Source organism: Aythya marila (assembly GCF_965140915.1).
Source record: "Aythya marila genome assembly, chromosome: 8".
Lineage (NCBI taxonomy): Eukaryota > Metazoa > Chordata > Aves > Anseriformes > Anatidae > Aythya > Aythya marila.
In genome coordinates this window covers 6,019,539-6,036,996 of record NC_139049.1, presented here as the reverse complement: position 1 = coordinate 6,036,996, position 17,458 = coordinate 6,019,539, and the positions used below count along the sequence as shown (strand labels likewise).

At 36.2% G+C, this 17,458-nt stretch overlaps 1 protein-coding gene across 5 annotated transcripts in view; it reads right to left on the bottom strand.

Annotated features, from left to right (window-relative positions):
* Positions 1-7,453: 7,453 nt before the first annotated feature.
* The window catches only part of NTNG1 (netrin G1), a 156,551-nt gene continuing 146,546 nt past the window's right edge, over positions 7,454-17,458 (bottom strand). For all 5 annotated transcript variants that reach the window (XM_082766584.1, XM_082766581.1, XM_082766582.1 and 2 more), the window contains one exon: positions 7,454-8,661. In XM_082766584.1, coding sequence (XP_082622710.1) covers positions 8,435-8,661 — 227 coding nt within the window. In that variant the 3' untranslated portion in view covers positions 7,454-8,434. The remainder of the gene's footprint in view (positions 8,662-17,458) is intronic.

The following is a 17,458-nucleotide window of genomic DNA, read 5'->3' as shown; positions in this document are numbered from 1 at the left end:
GGAGAATGAATCTGAATTGTCCACAGAACAGGTGCATCGTGTCCGCTGAAGTTCTGCATGGTCTGATGCTATTTCCTCAGCCTGTTTCCTTATTCGAGGCCTGGTTAAGGATGCAAGGTTAACTTGTCTTCATTCCAGTTCCATTAGGCTTCCTTTGCAAAGATTGACAGGTAGTGAGAGAGCATTGATAGCTTTTGCTGTACATCTCCATTAGTCAATGTACTAATTGCCTCACAAGATTTAGCATTTAGAAGCTTAAGTCAGCAGAAATAATGACAAAGCCATGTCTCTTCTGCTGGTTTTTTTTTTTTTTTTTTTTTAAACTTTACAGTTGTGGAGAGCTGAATGTCTACTTCCTCAGAACTACCTACGTTGTCTTAGCCATTAAAAGCCATTTAAAAAATAAAATAGGCATATATATTAGGAAGAAAAAAGAGCTTCAATGCTATTGAAATAGATGCTTCAAGTTCAGCAAATGCTTAGTTTTTTTCTTAATTTTTTTTGAATGTTTGCTATCCTGAATTGAGTTCTAAATTAGTCTTTGACATCTGTTACAGGAATTTTACATTTGTAGTTTTCCTCTTTACTCTTAGAGGCATGTTTATGCTTGAGAGTTGGCACATTTTTAATATCAATAAATGGCCTTAATAAATAATGTGAAGATGGAAAGCGTGTAAGAATTCCTACTACAGAATCACAGTGATTAATCTGTGATTATCTGGTTATTGTTTATTTATGTACTATGTCAACCTGCTGCACTTGGTACAAAACACAGGAAAAATCTGGTGGTTAATAGAAAGTGTGCGTATTGGTTAAGCTGGTGTTTATATTTGAAGAATGGGAAGAGGAAAAAAAGACAATGTTTGAAAGCAGCAGAAGAAAATGCAGAGACATTAGAGATAGATGAGTTATGAAGAAGGTAAGTATATTCAATCAGTTGCTCTCTATTGGCTTGAGGGTAATCTCTGTCATATTACAATGTACTGATTTATGGACTAATTAGTTGTACAAAACAAAAATATTTATAGAAAATATTTCTCTCAAGCAGCCACCAAACCAGCCAAACAAAAGGAAAATGGATTTTGTGTATTAAAAAATTAAATTCAATATATATTTATGAGCCCATTCAAAATGTAGAGTCGTTTTGCTACCAGATTTCCAGTAAGCAGAAATACCCATGCATCATAACCTAATTGTGTCAGTATCTAGGCATTTATGGAGGAAATTAAATGCCTAAGTTATAGGCATTTCCAGCTATTAAAAATATTGTATAATAATTTATAAAGTCATAATAGAATTATTATATGTGCCTTAATAAATCCAATAAAGTAAAATTCAGACAAGGAGGGGGGAAAAACAGATAGCCAATGTCTTCCTTTTGGAAGAGGATTTTAGTGTTTTACTGTTTTTTTGTTTATGCGTGTCTTCTAATTTCTCAAACTGCTTTGATGCCTCCAACTGTTTTGACTCATATATAACATCCCTTCAAAAAACTGTGGCTGTTCCTTCTAGCCTTAGACTGGAGTGCAAAAGAGAAAAACCCAACACAGCGCAATCGAATGTGTAAGGTATGTAGCACAATATTCAAACTCCAAGCATGGATGGCAAAGACAATGTTTTGGGAGGTGTAATGTAAAATAGACTTAGATAAGATAATTTGAAGTAAGTGGGTGGCAAATACATGCAGATGGAAGACTATTTAACTTCAGGCTTGTATAATTTGGATGGAGTAGGAAATTGTAGGTCTTAGTACTTAATGCGGTGGACGAGGTGTCAGAATTAATCTCTCTCGCTTTAATTGACTTTGCAAGGCTCTCAACATCTTCAAGCTTCAGTCTGCATGAATAAAATGGAAAGACTATGCCTCCCTGCTTTGCAGTAGTGTCATGAGGCTAACCTCAGTGAAGTCTGAGAGATACTCAGATGCTAGATATCATCAGTAAGCGAGAAACCTGTCAAAAATTGTTCACCAGTAAATCTACATAGTTTAGTCATCATTCCTTACATCCTACTCAATGAGAGGATTGTAAAAGTAGTTGTGACTCGGTACCAGATCTAGAGAGGCAAAAGAGCACTGCCAAGACTAATTCATAAGTACCAATCCACCTACTTTTTGCCTGTGGGAGATCTCTAGAGCAAAGTCATAAATATATTTTATGAGGGCATAGAAAAAAACTCTGAAATTAAGGAGGAAAGCAAGCTGTAGGATGGCAAAAGAAAGCAGTATAATAAATGTAATTACTGGAGTGTTCTACCTGCCAGTTCTCTCATCCTACCAACCAACAGTAATTAGAGGCAAGAGATGTTAACGAGAAATGTATTGAATGAGTCAGTGTAGCCGTTCAGAGCCTAGTTCAGTCCAGTGTTGAACGTGGTGACAGCAGATGCCAAAAGAAGGCCTGGAGGGAACATGTTCTCTTTTGAACACATTTCATTTTCTGTATACTTCTGAGAATTACATTCCATGGTTTTGGAGGTGCCTGACAAAAAGCAGATGTAACCACTGCTGTGCTTTGCCCGCAGGGAGGCTTGTGACTTGGTTTCTTGAAAGGTGCTGAAAGCCAGCTGCTTTGTGAACATCTGCACTAGATGACCAGACTAGAGCTGCTAAATTCACGGCTGGTGCCAGCAAAGAGTCAGACAGAGTGGTGCGGATGGGCCTAGAGTCTGCCAGCAGATAAGTCGGCAGTATTTCACCTAGACCAGGAGGTGAAAGCCTTACCTGGAGAGCATCTTGTGTAAGCGAGGATCAAGTCCTGCAGTATCCAAATGAGGGATTAGAATGACAAATGCTGTGTCTGTGGAACTATTAAGTCTGTATAGTATCTAAATCTGTCCTTTTCCTGAGATCCTAGCATACTTCTCTTCTGGGGGCAACTTAAATTCTCTTTCTTTTTACTCTGCAAGTGCTGTGCTTTCTCCAAATATTGTAACTCTTGAAAACAGTGGACTTTTTGGCCTTTTTCCCTCCTTTGAATTTAAGCTTTGCATAACTCAACTACGTATTAAAAATTGCAATGATATATAAATCATTGTGTATGTGGCTTTGCAAATTACAGTTGAATGATGTTGAAAGACTTTTATTTCCTGTTCCACAAGAATTGAGAAAAGTTCACTTCGCTGTACATTTATTGTAATAAACACTTAGTAAGGGACAGACTCTAGGGATTGTGAATGTGGAGTACTCGTGAAAATCAGGCAGTTTCTGTTTAGAATACAAAGCCATCCAAATTATTGAGGTTTTGTCTTCCGTGTTACATATTTTTCTTAAACTTTAAACACGTACATGTAGGAATACACAAGTTCCTTTCACCCTAATCAATGCCTCTCTTTCTTCTTTTTGCGGAATAGTACTCTGGTACTCCGTCTTGAGCCTCTCTTGCAGACTTGAGCTGTAAAGGCTGTCAGTATACAGTATTGCAGCGACATCACCATTCTTGGAAGGCCTTGTTCAGACATACAAATGTCAGAATTAAATTCTTAGTAATGGACTTCTTGAATGTCACAAAGACCTGCACTGAGAACTCAAGTGAAAATGTGAGAAGCAGTACTCATCTGAATTTGGTTTTGTGTTCACAAAACAAACATACCTCAAAACACACTCATCATCCTCTTTCCTCAGAATAACTGTTATTACTTCAGTTTCTCAACAAGGGTTTATCTAGTATAGGAATTGTATTACCAGTGCTAACAGTAAGCTTGAGCACGTGCATAGCAACTCCATTCAGCAGCATAGTGCAGGGAATTTAGGAAATGTAACGGGCACGTGCACACATGGGCTTGCACGTACAAAGGTTTTGACAGGGGAATGATGACCTTGGGTGAGATGTAGCTGTCTCCAGGTGGATGCAGGGCTGATGTCATCCTGTTGTGCTTTCTGTAGCTAGACTGTTGCTTAGTTCAACTGACTGCTGTGAACTCTGATTCAGTGCGCTTCCATGATGTGATCTTTATTCCGGTCCTTCTCAGAAATGGCAGCAACACATGCACAAATTCAATCCCGAAGCCCTTAGAGTCTGTTAGTTCTGCTGATTGCATAATATTAGTCTTTGCTGTATTCTCTGAGACCGTACAATTTCTCAAGTGCTATTTCATCATGTATATGTTTGGTTCTGCACACATAAAAATGGTCAGAAAAACCAAGAAGGGAAACATATGCTTTGTACTGGAATTTTGTCTGTTGCACATTGTGGCAAAAATGGTGTGTCTTAGTGAACATGCTGTACTGGTGATGAACCTTCATTTCATTAACTGAAATGCACCATATGGTGCAAAATGCTGCTGTTCTGCTTGTCTGTTTTGCATACACTTTTTACATTTTTCTTTTTCTGATATTGGATGATGGTAGGAAAGGTATTAAGTCGGTTAATATAAACATTTCTGTTTTATCATGTCAGATTTGGGTTTTGGTGGATAAATATTTGCATTCATAAATAATTAAACATACGATTTTTCTTAGCAATAAATTGATTGACCGTGTCTTAATATTTACGTCTGTAACTTTGCATTTCTAAGGACAAACATGAAGGCAGGGCTGGAGGCTGGCTGAAAATCTGGTCTTGCATATTTTATGAAAAATATTACTCAAATATCTCACAGGTGAATAAACTGCATGCATGAATGAATCTAGTTAATTCAATAGTTTAATAAACCTAGAATCCCAATGAGGCTATAACAAATCCCCCTGGTGTCTTGGAGTTATGAAAAAGATGTATAAAATTATATGGAAGCAGAAGAGCTCTTTCTAAATATGAGGAGTCTTTTGCACATTACTTTTTTCTTCTATTCACAACATGAAATAACTTCTTATCTGTGGCTAAGTCATGATAAAATATTACATCAATTACTGTTTGAGGGCAATATCTCAGTTTAATGTGAGTCCAACTAGATTTTCTTTCTTTGAATAGTTTTTGAAACAGTTACGCAGCACTGTGATAGATGTCTTCATCTTAAAGTCCTTTCGAGAAAGATGGCTATAGCTTCATGTGGACGTTTCTGTTGCTCCCTCATCAGGGAGCAAGACCTTGTCTTAAGCTGCACTGTCGTCAGATGTTAAACATGGGGATCCCAGATCAGAACGAATTCTGCGGCTAGAAACACAGCAATTGCAAGTGGACCAGGACTGACAGATTTATCAAAATAACTGAAACCAATTTAACTGCCTAAGTTTAATTATGAATGTTAGGATTAAGGTCATTGTACTCTGAACCATGATCTAGACAACTAAATGATGTGGAGTTCTTGGATGGTAAGTCTTCTAGGACTGAGAATTATAACTTTACGGTAGGGTCCTTTTGCTACTGTCTGATACAGAACCAAAAAAACAAAATCCCAGGTTAGTGATCAAGTTTTTTTTTTTTTTTTTTTTTTTTGTGTGTGTGTGTGTGTGTTGTGCATGTGTTTGCTATTTTACAGGCTGTCACAGGGACAAGATTACCCCCCTTCCAAGAAACCCATAATATGTTTGAAAGGGCATATGTTGTCAGGTGAAAAATAAAGCAACATTCCACATTATCATAGGAAGATCCCACTATATCTTCAGCAACAGGAATCTTGTTTCTTTTACAGTTTTTCTGAAATGGGAAACAGGTTCTGTCTTCATTTTCCACTGAATTCAATGAAGAAGCAGGTAAAGCAATGCCATGCAGTGTAAATCTCCTCTCTCTCAAGACGTATGAATTTTTGCAACTGTATTTGGCATAAAATAGCAGAAGCTTGCATTCAAAAATTTCACTTAGTGAAGTTTTGTGATGTTCAGAGGAAAAAATAATGAAGCTGAAGAAAATGATTGATAAGAAAACTTACCAGTGAATGTACTCCTAAAATCATGATTTTATTAATTAGGTGAGGGAGGATAAAACACACAAAAAGAAAGACATATTCCCTGCACTGGTTTAGAAGATCATAACCACATGAAATTGGAATGCAGCTGAATTGATTATGATCTGATATTCATTATACTTCAGTACTGCTGGCAGAATGTCTTCTAACCAAATGTGCATAACATGCTTTCTTAGCACTTTCACAAAGCCTTAAGTTTATGACAGCTTAAGTGCATCTTTTCCAATAATTGCACAATCTGAGTTTAGTCTGTGCTAATAAGCATTAAGGAAACTTAAATTCCACATCTTAATATCAGAAATCCACTTAATTATAAGTGTCTGGCTTTGCATGTCACCTATACTAGCGTTTATATTCCTCATTAAGTCTGCAGTATAAGTTTCTGCTTATTGTCATGAATGTCCTTTCAATGTATACCTGCAATCTAATGCTTACCAGCATTGGTAACCACCCAAGGTCTAAATTTTTCTTTGCCTTATCTTAGCTCAGGGAAACAAAGTGCTGATGTAAACAGCAGATATTCTACACGAAGGGCCAATGTTGACAGCCTGAAGAAATACCAGCATGTTATCTTCATCGTCATCTTCATATGAATCTTTAAAGAAATGAAGACCCAGTGTGCCTACCTGTTTCTGGAGGGTGGGCACACAAAAGTTCCCTCAGCAGAAAGAGCTTAGCCAAGAAGGCAGTGCCCTAAATTGTGCTCTGTTCACCATTTGGAAGAGGCAGCCAGGTAGAATTTATTTCTCTCAGGAATTTTTCTTTTGCTGATTAACAGTTTTCCATACTAGGCTATTATGTTGGTAAAATATTTACAGCCATTATGATAAAAATTGCCAGGAAATGAATTCATACAGTCTTGCTACCTTTTGATCCAATCCCCCACTTTCCCCCCCGGACTTGGAAACACTGCTGTGGTTTTTCCTTGCCTCTCTATTCTTGCTATTCATTTCTGTCACATTCAGTAATTGGCCTAATAAAAGGCAGAAACAAGAATTTATTACACCTTGGGCAATACTTAAAACAAACTTTATTTGCTGGAGCAGCACTTTTTATCTACTTGCTGCTGTATATTTTGACACTTCTTCTAAATATTAAATTTGACTTTATTAAAAGTTAAATCTTATTTTTTTGATTGCTGCTGTTTTTGCAGTTTCATAGGCAGACTAGTACACATATAAACATCATTTTAATGACGCTTTTGGAGAAACAGTTTAAGCGGTGGCTATATCTACTTCATTACTGCCAAAATCCACAAAAATTGTATGATATAAAGACTGGTTTCCGAAATGCCTTGTGAATTAGTTTGGAATAAATTCTGTGATGTCTTGAGAGAAGAAAGATGAGAACTATTCAACTTCTCACACCTCTTCCATGCTTAGGATTTGATGATTAGGATTTTGGTTTCCTCAAGCAAATGATATGCTTTGTTTCAAATTGTTTGCAAAAACAATGCCAGTAGTAAAAAATAAAAGTAGGTTAGATTGTTATGATGGAATTCCTACTGTTGAATCTGTTCTTTCATATACGAGGTGGTAAAATGATTTTTTTTTTTTTTTCCTAAAAGGTCTTAAGAAATAGCAATACATAATCCTGGAGTTGTTTATGCAGGAATTTTTATTCTTTGAAATCTTCCAGTGTTAAAGCAACAAGAAAACATTTAGAATGTCCTTTGGTGGAATCTTATTACACTTGTTATATATGTAAACTGATATTCTTTGATGCCAGCACGTTGCCCATACAGAGAAATCTCTGCACAATTAAATGAAAGGTAAAAGAAAAGGACTAAATAAAAAGTAATATTTTTCTCTTATCTGATTAGAATTAAATACGTTAACAAATTGTCTGGTAACACAAATAGGCAATAATACAAAAAATCTACATTGTACATTATTTCAAGAAAAATAACTTCATTTGAATACAAAAGGATAAATACACTTTGTCCTATAGCCACTCTTGTACAGTAGGTGAACACAGCATCTTACTGATGCAGTGCTGCTAAGGTATACAAGGATATGACTGGCTTGAGTTTTATTGAGGGGGCTGTTACACATGTGCATCACTAACATCAGACAAAGAAATCTTTCAACCAACAAGGGTTACAGAGCAACGTTCACTAAAGCACAGGTTGGAAAGGATTCAGGGACTGAAGCAGGCCAATATGGCAGCTTTTACAGATTTCCTTATACCCACAATGCACTGACAGCAAAGAATGCCTTTATTTGGTCGGTCCACACACCGGGCGGAGGTACAGTAGCGCACCAGAGAGGAGTAGCAAACATTTCTTAAATTCAGTTTCCATGTCTGGGGCTGTCGAAGCCCTTTGTCCTGTGTGAGCTCGGCAGCTAGCGCTGACTTGACGGAATAGGCCGCTGCCAACCCGTCTCGGGTCGCGGGGAACAGTCTTGACTCAGAGCACTGTCCGTAACTGATTAATATGGCTTAGTTCAGTTAGGCCTTCCTAGTTTGTATGTGGTAATTTTTTTGTTTTCCTTTTTTAAATTTCAGTAGCAAATGCTTGGGTTGTGTTTTGTTTTCATGTGGCACATTCTTTTGAAGCAGTCCGAATATGATGCCATCAACCATACGGAGCCTAGCATGTGCAGAGCCCAGTTGCTCCTAGTAGGGCAGTCAGCAGTAATAGGGGACCGTGAGATATTGCGCCCCGGCCGGAGTTTTGGCTGCAGCCTCCTGGATCCCTTTCGCACTTCAGCTTCTCACATAAAATGCCAGTGTAGGCTGGAGGGCACTGGCACCGCACGTTGTTGATGCATGTTCCTCCGTTCTGGCAATGCAGGAGCTCATTGTCACATACATTTGCTGCAAGATAGCAGGGGAGGGAGGGAGAGAAAAGCAGAATAAATATAAGTTCAGCTACAGAAGAAAGTCTGCACTAAAATCAGAGCTAAAACACTAGTGGCTCATCTCACGCCTCCCTCCTCTTCCTGAGACATGTAAGCAGGGGACATGTTCTAGTTTTTAAAAACTTCAAGTCTGAATTTGGTTTATTTGCTATTTTCTCTTCATTATTGTTTTTAAGCTGTAGTCTTGGAGAATCTTATCCACTTCAGACTGCTGAATATTAATTAATGAATTAATATTAGTAATGAATTAATAATGAAATACGAAGATTAATGCCCACTTTGTGCCATTGGCTGCAATTTTATAGTTAGTACTGAACTGGAACTATAGGTGGGTTTGTTGTTACTTGAAAGAGGCAAGGTGCTTAAGGCTTTTGGACAACATGAGCAGTGGTTAAAAATGCAATGTGGCTTTGCTGAAGTAAAAAGATCTGTGTGAGAAGACAGGATTTTATAATCAAGAATTGCACATATCAGTGATCTGAAAAAATATGCAAAAAAATAAGGCAAGCACAGGCAGGAATATCAGCATGCTATTTGATGGGGATTTTATGCTATGTACAAATGGAAATAAAGGATCACGTTGTTATTTCCATTACAGATCAAATATTTATTTTTAACTAAGTTTGTTGCTTTGGTACAAAGGTATCTGACAAAACTATCTTAGTTAGACATTGTAGCCTGATATAACAACTTCAGAAATCAGATTTGACAAAAGATTTGAGAGAAAGTAACACAAACAGTGGTTTTAGAGAGGTGCATCACACTTTGTATATAAAAATTTGGCAGCTTTTTATTTTTTAACTGCTAAATATCAGTCAAAATATTTCACTCGGTAACTATATAGAAACAAGAGGAATGTACTACTTGAATGTGTCAATCTGTGTTTTATTCCAGAGGAAAACACTAGTAGAATATGTGCTAGCTTACAGCTCTGTCTTACATGAGAGTGGTGATTTTAGTAAATATTTTGCACCTAATATTTAGGCAGGATGTAACAGAAGAAATTTTCCCTTAAGGAATTAAGGAATGGTTTGGTTGAGACAAACTTAACATTATATGCTGTTTATACAAATATTAGCCTGGAAATAACCTTATTCAGGATAGGAAGAAAATATTCTTCCTTTTACTTTAAACATATTGCTATTTAGTTCTACAAAAAGTACAGTTTTATAAGTGTTAACTTGTTCTTAAAACCAACCCAAATATTATGAAAACTAAAATCCAAACAGTGTATGTCCTTAAGTGATAGAGGTCATAAATATATACAATTTTGCGTACCAAGAATGTTACTGGCAATCTTATCTGTCCTGGCTTGCTTTCAGAAAAGACATTTTCTCACTTTGGAAGGGCTCAGACAACTGCTTTCTAATGTTACGCATCCTAGTGGGCCAAATACTAATGCAGTGTTAGAAACTCACACAGATGTACTTGAGAGGGAGCAGCTAAATGCTTTTTTTTAGTGATAACTTCATTAATCAAAGCTCCATACTAATGCTCTGGAATTGGAATTGTCCAGTTTATGAACTGTGACATCAAAACTTGAATATTAAGGTGCAACAGACAATACATGGGGGGCATCCATACATCTGAATTTGATGTTCTGTGTATTTGTTATAACAAAGTGTTTATTATGCACAAGGAACAGTAAATCACAACCAAATAAATGTGGTGAGCTTAACAACCCAGAAAAGTATATTGGCAACAGGAGGAAAAAATGAACTGGATTTTAAGTCAATATTTGAGTTATATAGCCTCAGTTATAACAGATAATTAAAACTGACCTTATTATTCATATTGTATATATTTAGGCATATCAAATGTAAAATCAAAATAATTTGCCTGATAGTACAGCCGTTGTACCTATTCGTTCAGGACTACTCATTGCTGGGATGCTTCCTACAATTCAGGCAATGAAAATGGTGAAATATGCGTCCCATCAATACTGACTGTTTGCCTTGAATAACTGGGTGGAAATCAATAGTGAATTAAGTACCACTTTTTAAACAGCAGATCAGATATTTCACTTTATGTTTGGCCCTGAATATATTGTCCCAAATTTTCCAAGTATTTAGTAATACAAATTTGTTTACCTATAGCTGTACCATTTTTAAACTTATTTTGACAACGATAGCCTGTTATTTTGGGAGGACATCAACCCAGATGCTGATTGTATTGTTACAGACTGCTGGATATGGGTGACTGTACTGTCTGACACACTGTTGCAGGCTGCTATCAAATGCCTCTAATTATCATTATAATGTTACAGACACAAGTTTTAAATCAGAGTATTTCTTAATTCTTTAAGACACTTAAGAGATGGATCAAAAGCTTCTCTTCGGTATTTCCTGTGTACTGTTTTTGCCCACAGAAATGCAGAAAAGTAAATACAGTAGAGTTTAATATTCTTAGCAAAGTACTTGCAGCTGGAAATTATTGAATTGTTAATTTTGTGTTATCAAAGCTTTTTTTCCCTTAGTTTAATCCTGTGTTTCCTTCTCTTGCACCCACATACGTACACAAATCTTTGTATTATGTAGATAGCAATTGTGGTGATTTGGAAGCAAAACAGTTGTGAAATGAAATCTATTTTTTGCCACTTTTGTTTTAATTTTATTCTGACCAACTCTAATACCATTCTCAGCTTTAAGAGGGCATGGCAAGGCTGACTTTTAAAACTTAAGTATTAACTAATTGTTAGCTAACCATTATTACATTTTTTCAATTTGGATTTGGATTTGCTGTAGCTAATGAGTGTAGCACGTCAGCAACATAGAAAGACGTATGTTCACTGGAGCGTTTTCACTGAAGTTTAGAACAAAATTTTTTCCTGAAATACAACTAGTCCCCATTCTGCCAAGACAAAAGAAAGGCAAGTATATTGTTTGGTGTTTTGAAAATTAGTAATGTTTTTAATGTTAATGTGATATTTTGCTAGGATACATATTATAACACATTTTAGAAGTGGCTTCTCTGTTTCGCTCTGAGAAGGCAGCTGCTGAATGGGGCCAGGAGGGCCAGGAAGTTGGAGACCCCTTGCTCTGTGTTGAAGTCCAAGGAGAACTGTTGTAACTCATGCTGGAGGGTGCATGTAGGTCGGTGGAGTCCAGCATGTGCCTGGCAGGGTTTCCTGCCCATTGCACCCTTTCTGCCTTCTACCTAGCATGCTCTGGCCTACTCTTATACACCAAGCAGTGAAATACTGCCTTCAGTGCTGAGAGATGTCGAACTAACTTTGCTTTAGCTCTGTCATTGGCTATTAAAAGTTAACAATTAATGAAAAGCCCTTTTTTTCAGCCTATCAAAATAAATGCAAGTGGAAAGGGAGCATTTGCATCGTCTGCTTAGTGCCTCTGAATTAACTGTGAAAGAATTACTCTCTGTTGACTGTTTAGGCAAGAGGATTAACTGATGTATTTAGAACCACATTCAAGTCTAAAGATGCCTAGGTTGCCTTTTACAGGCAAGAGTGAGTTGTCTTTTTTTTTTTTTTTTTTTTTTTTTTTTTTTCTATGAACTAATACATTGGGAGCATTGCTAGGAACAAAGGTCAGCTCTGCCATCCTCCTTCTCTTCATGTTATTGGCAGGACTCTGATAACCAGCTGTGAATCACAGAAGACTTATGTGTTGATTATTCTTGTTCAGCATTTGGTGTCCAAAACTGTGCTTGGACAACTCATTTTTTAAAAATATTTTCATAATTGGAAAGGTGTCAGGTATCAAATTCAGATCAAAGAGTGAAACACTGAAGAAACAAAACAATGAAAATAAAAACTAATTCTGAATTAGTCACACTTGACTCCTAAGACTTGTGTGGCTAAACTAGCTGTGAGTTTGCTGACAGATCTTCATGAATTAGAAGACAATGCATCAAATCGATTATTTAAGAAACAAAAGAGACATCTGACTTGCTGTGGAGAGCTTCATGGGCTTTTTGAGGGGTATTTCTGAGCACAGTCTCCAGATCATCTAGTGCTACTGTGGGAAGTGAAATATTTAATCTAACATAGAGGAAAATTTTATTTTTTTCATAACTAATCAATTTATGATCTAAGCTGTAGTTTGATTATGAAACACTATGGAAATGAGAAAGAAAAAAGCTATGTGTAAAGATGGTTAGTCATCTGAAGCTTTTGTCTTCTTGGGGGAAAACCCCTGTAAACTAACAAGTGCTTGCCATTAGTTAAGAGGTTGTTAATATTTTTTATTTAAAACTTAAGCGTGTTTTCCAAAGTAATCATTAGTAAGATATTGAAGCCTCTTTTTATAGGATAAGACCTTCTTAAATATCAAATGATACCTTGCTTCAAAATACAAAAATATTCACAAGTAGCTATTTGGTTTGTAATTCCATTGACATTAAATTTGTAAATGGAATATAAAAGGAGAACAAGGGGAAAAAAGTCTAGTCTTTCAACCAGCTCAAGCAGTTCAAGGGGTAAGTGATATGTGAGTGTTTCACAGAATTTATATTAGGTATTTAATGAACTATATTGAGAGTAGTGTAGATGTTTGACAAATGTCTACTTTCTTCTTAACTGTTCAAGCCTGAATAATACATGGAAATTTCTGAGTCTGTCCAAAACTCATCCTTAATACTTTTGCAGCTTCTTGAAAGAAAATAGGTTGAGATTATATTAGGGGTGGCTTTAGCTATGAAGCAGAAATGTAGACACATTAACACAAATGCAAGTCTTGTTCTTTTTCATCACCTCAGACACAGCACTGTGTTATGTTCTTTCTGGCTGCTGTGTCTGGGCATCTTCAAAGAATATGCAAAGAGCTTTTGGTCTGTCTACTGCTCAGACAGGAAATATCATATCGGATTTAAACCCAATTTCTTTTAGCCTCCTATCCTTCCTGAGGACCATACAAGATGGGAGAAAATACATGTCGTACCTTTCTTCATGCTACCTTCATTTTTGTACAGCTTGCCTACAGAAGCTTCTTATTCAGCTGGGTTAGGCACATGAACGTGAGAAAGGATGGGCAATTAATTTATAAAAACAAACAAACAAAACCCAAATATGTTCAAAAAGCCTTTTTTTTTTTTTTTTTTTTTTTTTTTTTTTAATCTGAGAGGTGGTTTTCCCTTTCTGCATCAAAATCTGTGTTGATTTTGAAATGTTCGTTATTTATGGAAACAGCACACAGATCATTAACAATGAAGTCACAGAAAAAAAAAAAAGAACACTTTTTATTAGAGGTCCTTTTTTTTTTCTTTCTTGAGTTCTTAAGCCTTTCATTTCAAGCAAAGTTTAGTATGAGCTCTCCCATCGCTATTTTTCTTCCATGTGCTCTTTTTGTGATAACATTTGTTACAGCTCGCTCTCTCACAACTATTTCTTCACTTATCTCTTTTTTGTCTCCCAGATCCTGAGTATTATATTCCCCGGACAGGTTGGTGGCTTGACAGCTCTGAATATATTACACACCATTTTGGTCTATTCTAAAGGACTGAAGCAAGTTTTGGCCCTATTTCTGCTGCAGTGAAATTTCCGTACTGTTCCTTAGTAGTTTGTATGAATGACACTACTGAAATAATGAGAATTTTTGACCTTGGATTCCAGCCATTGTTAGTAGCTTTGAAAGCATGCAGGTCACAGGTCTAGTGGCTGAAGAAATTATTCTTGGCTGATTTTTTTCTAATGCATCTGTTTCCTTGCTGCTTCCTATCTCGCAGAGAATGTGATGTGAATTCATTTATGGATAGATTTTTAGCACACATGCTAACCAAATACTGTTTCAGAACAATGAACCCATGTGTTTGGTAATTACGTTCATAGGAAGTTTCAATATATGCAGTGGTTGTCTATGTAGAGAGATCTGTGAACAGCACATTGAATTGCAATGCTCTGGAAAAATTGGGAGATTTCATCTTGCTACATAAGTTCAGTAAATTGAGGCCAAGCACAAGTGATTTCTTGTCAAATACAGAATTACTTCCTATGAATGTTATAAAAATTCTGTAACTAGTGGGCATTATTTTGTAAAAATGTAATAACTTAAACAGTTTAAAACAAAACCATTCTATTCTATGAAAACAACAACCCCCCCCCCAAAAAAAAAAAAAAAAAAAAATTAAGCATAGAATATAAAAGACATTGGAACAAATAAGAAAGCTTGTGTGTATGCCTATTAAGGGTACAGTCTATACATATAGCAAATGTGCAATAGAAAACCTCTGCAGTCACCAAGGAAAGGTATGAATAATATTTTTCCTACAATTTGTTAAATAGACATTAATAAAGTTGGGGCATGCAAAACAGTCTTCTTCAAATGCAGAGGTTTGAAATTGTTTCCAATGGTTTCAGAACAGGTGACCACAATCAAAATATTTTCAACTTGCCAAAGTTAGCAACAATAACTAGCAACAATAACTTTCCCCATTATTTGGAAACAATCCTAAGTGTTATTTTTGTGCAGTATAAAAGGACCTCAATTCTGCTATTGTTATGTTTCAAGGATTTCTACCTGGAGCTCTAGTGACTCTCATGAGATTTCACACATACAAAGTAAATATTAGGAATGAGGACATAAGGGCATGGGAAAACTTTAAGTAGTCAGGCTTCTGAAATATTCGCAATTGCTGTTACAATTACTGTTGCACACTGTATGATAAAAACCTCCAACTTGTACAACTTAAGCATCTTACTAATTTGAATAACCAGTGTCTAGTAATGACTTAAAGATTTTGTCACTAAGATTTCTCTCTCTGCCTTTCTCCCAATTAAATCTACTACTAGATGATTATTAGAATTTATTAGTTTTTATTTTTTTTTTATTGTTACCAGTTACATTTACTCCTGAATGTTTTTTAAATGTTTAGCTACTATGAATATATGTCGAAGTGTTGATCAGACTTATTGTTTCTGAACCAGAGATACCTGATATGAAAAACAGCTATTGCTCTTTTAAACCAAAGATATCCATAATGATTTAATTTTGTCAAGTGACACTAACTAACCTTTTTCTGCAGTGGGATTAGTAAAACTACCTCATGACACTGCCAAATGCTTTGATAGCATGGGAAGAGAAATGGTTTGTACTTATCCACCAAGGTGCAGTCTGAAGTTGAGACAAAATAAATTAGTGTAGACAAGTACAAGCCTAAGGCATACCTTACTGTGTCACAATTATTGTCTTAAAGTGACAGACGTTAATACAAAGATCTCTGGTGCAAATTTGAAACAATGTTGTGTTTAATTAAATTGTAAACAATACAAGGAAATCAACACTGGCCAAGTGAGAATAGTTTCTAAAGGAAGACATCTCCATCTTGTATTGTCTTAGAATTGTCAATTACAGGCACAATTGAAATGACACTTTTAAAAATAAAACCCGTTTTATTAAGTCATAGGAGAATGATAGGTGGGTAGTGAAGAAACTGTGTTTGCTGGAAGTTTCTAGTAGAGTTTTTTGATTGTTTTTCTACATGGAATTTCTGGTCTCTGTGCACAATTTTCACTACAAAACTATTTCTAATCAAATTGCAGGAAATGTCTTCAGAGTTTCTACTTAGAAGATTCAGCTTCTATTCAGAGCTGTCTCCTGTGTGCAGCCACAGAACGGATGGTGATTCCTCTCTCCTGAAAATAGGTACCAATTTATCCTGGCATTCACATGGGTAACCACGGTTCATTGCTTTGCTACTGAAAATGCAAAATCCTCTAAAGAACAAACTTAATTTTAAGCATGGTACAAAAACAGTGGAGGTAGAAAATTATTCTATTTCACGGGCTATGTCTGTGCTTTCTCATTTTCCATCTGTATTTTTTAATCTAAAATTCCTGGATTTAAGTAATAAAAGATATTGAGAAGAAATGCATCAAATATGTCAAAAGGATGAGGAGAAAGATGAATTTTGGATTTCATACTCTTGCATGATAGGGAAGTCATAATAGCCTTGTCTGAAACAACACCAAATAGCTTGTTAAAATGACTGAAAACAAATGCAGATTTCTTCGTCTAAGAATTACTGTTGAGATAAACCTCTCCATCTTCCTTGGTTTTAGGAAATGGTTAGTTAACCTTTCAGTTGTATGATTTAGATAGTTTTGATTTTATACTTCTCCAAAGAGGATGATTCTCAAAAAATCCCCATGCTTTTTATTGCTTTGCTAATGGAGGACTACCACTGACTTGGTATGACCCTCACCATATTTTAGGATAATCTCAGGAGAGCAATAAGCTTCAACATAATTTTAGTTACTCAAAAGGGACACTAAATGCCACTATCATTCATATTCCACTTAAAAAGCTGTAAGCAGTGGTGCCATTATTTCTGTCTTAGAACATTCTTAAACCACCTGCCTTCTCTTTCCTGAAGTAGGAAGAGAAGCAATTGAATCTACTTTTTTTTTTTTTTTTTTTTTTTTTTTTTTTCTCCTAGTGCCAACAGCAAGGTCAAGGTTTGGATATAACCACTATCAATAAAAATTGGATAAGTACTATAATCCCTCAGATACAGAAGATGCAGTCAGTGGTCATCAAAAGGCCCTGAGCAGCTGGTAGGTGGGATATGGTTCTCCAAATACATGCAGGTACTGCTATTAGAGGTGCCAGAGGGTATTTCAGGTGCTTGCACAGGGCTGGTAGATATGTAGTGAGAGCTATGGGAGTTTCAAGCTTATGGGAATGGTGCCAGGAGACCAGCTGGGTCAAGATGCCTGTGGGTCTCTAGTGGCCTTTGGGTTCTTTGGTGTGCCAACAGGCTGTGACTTTCCTGGGTAGCCTGCAACCCTCTTACCTGAA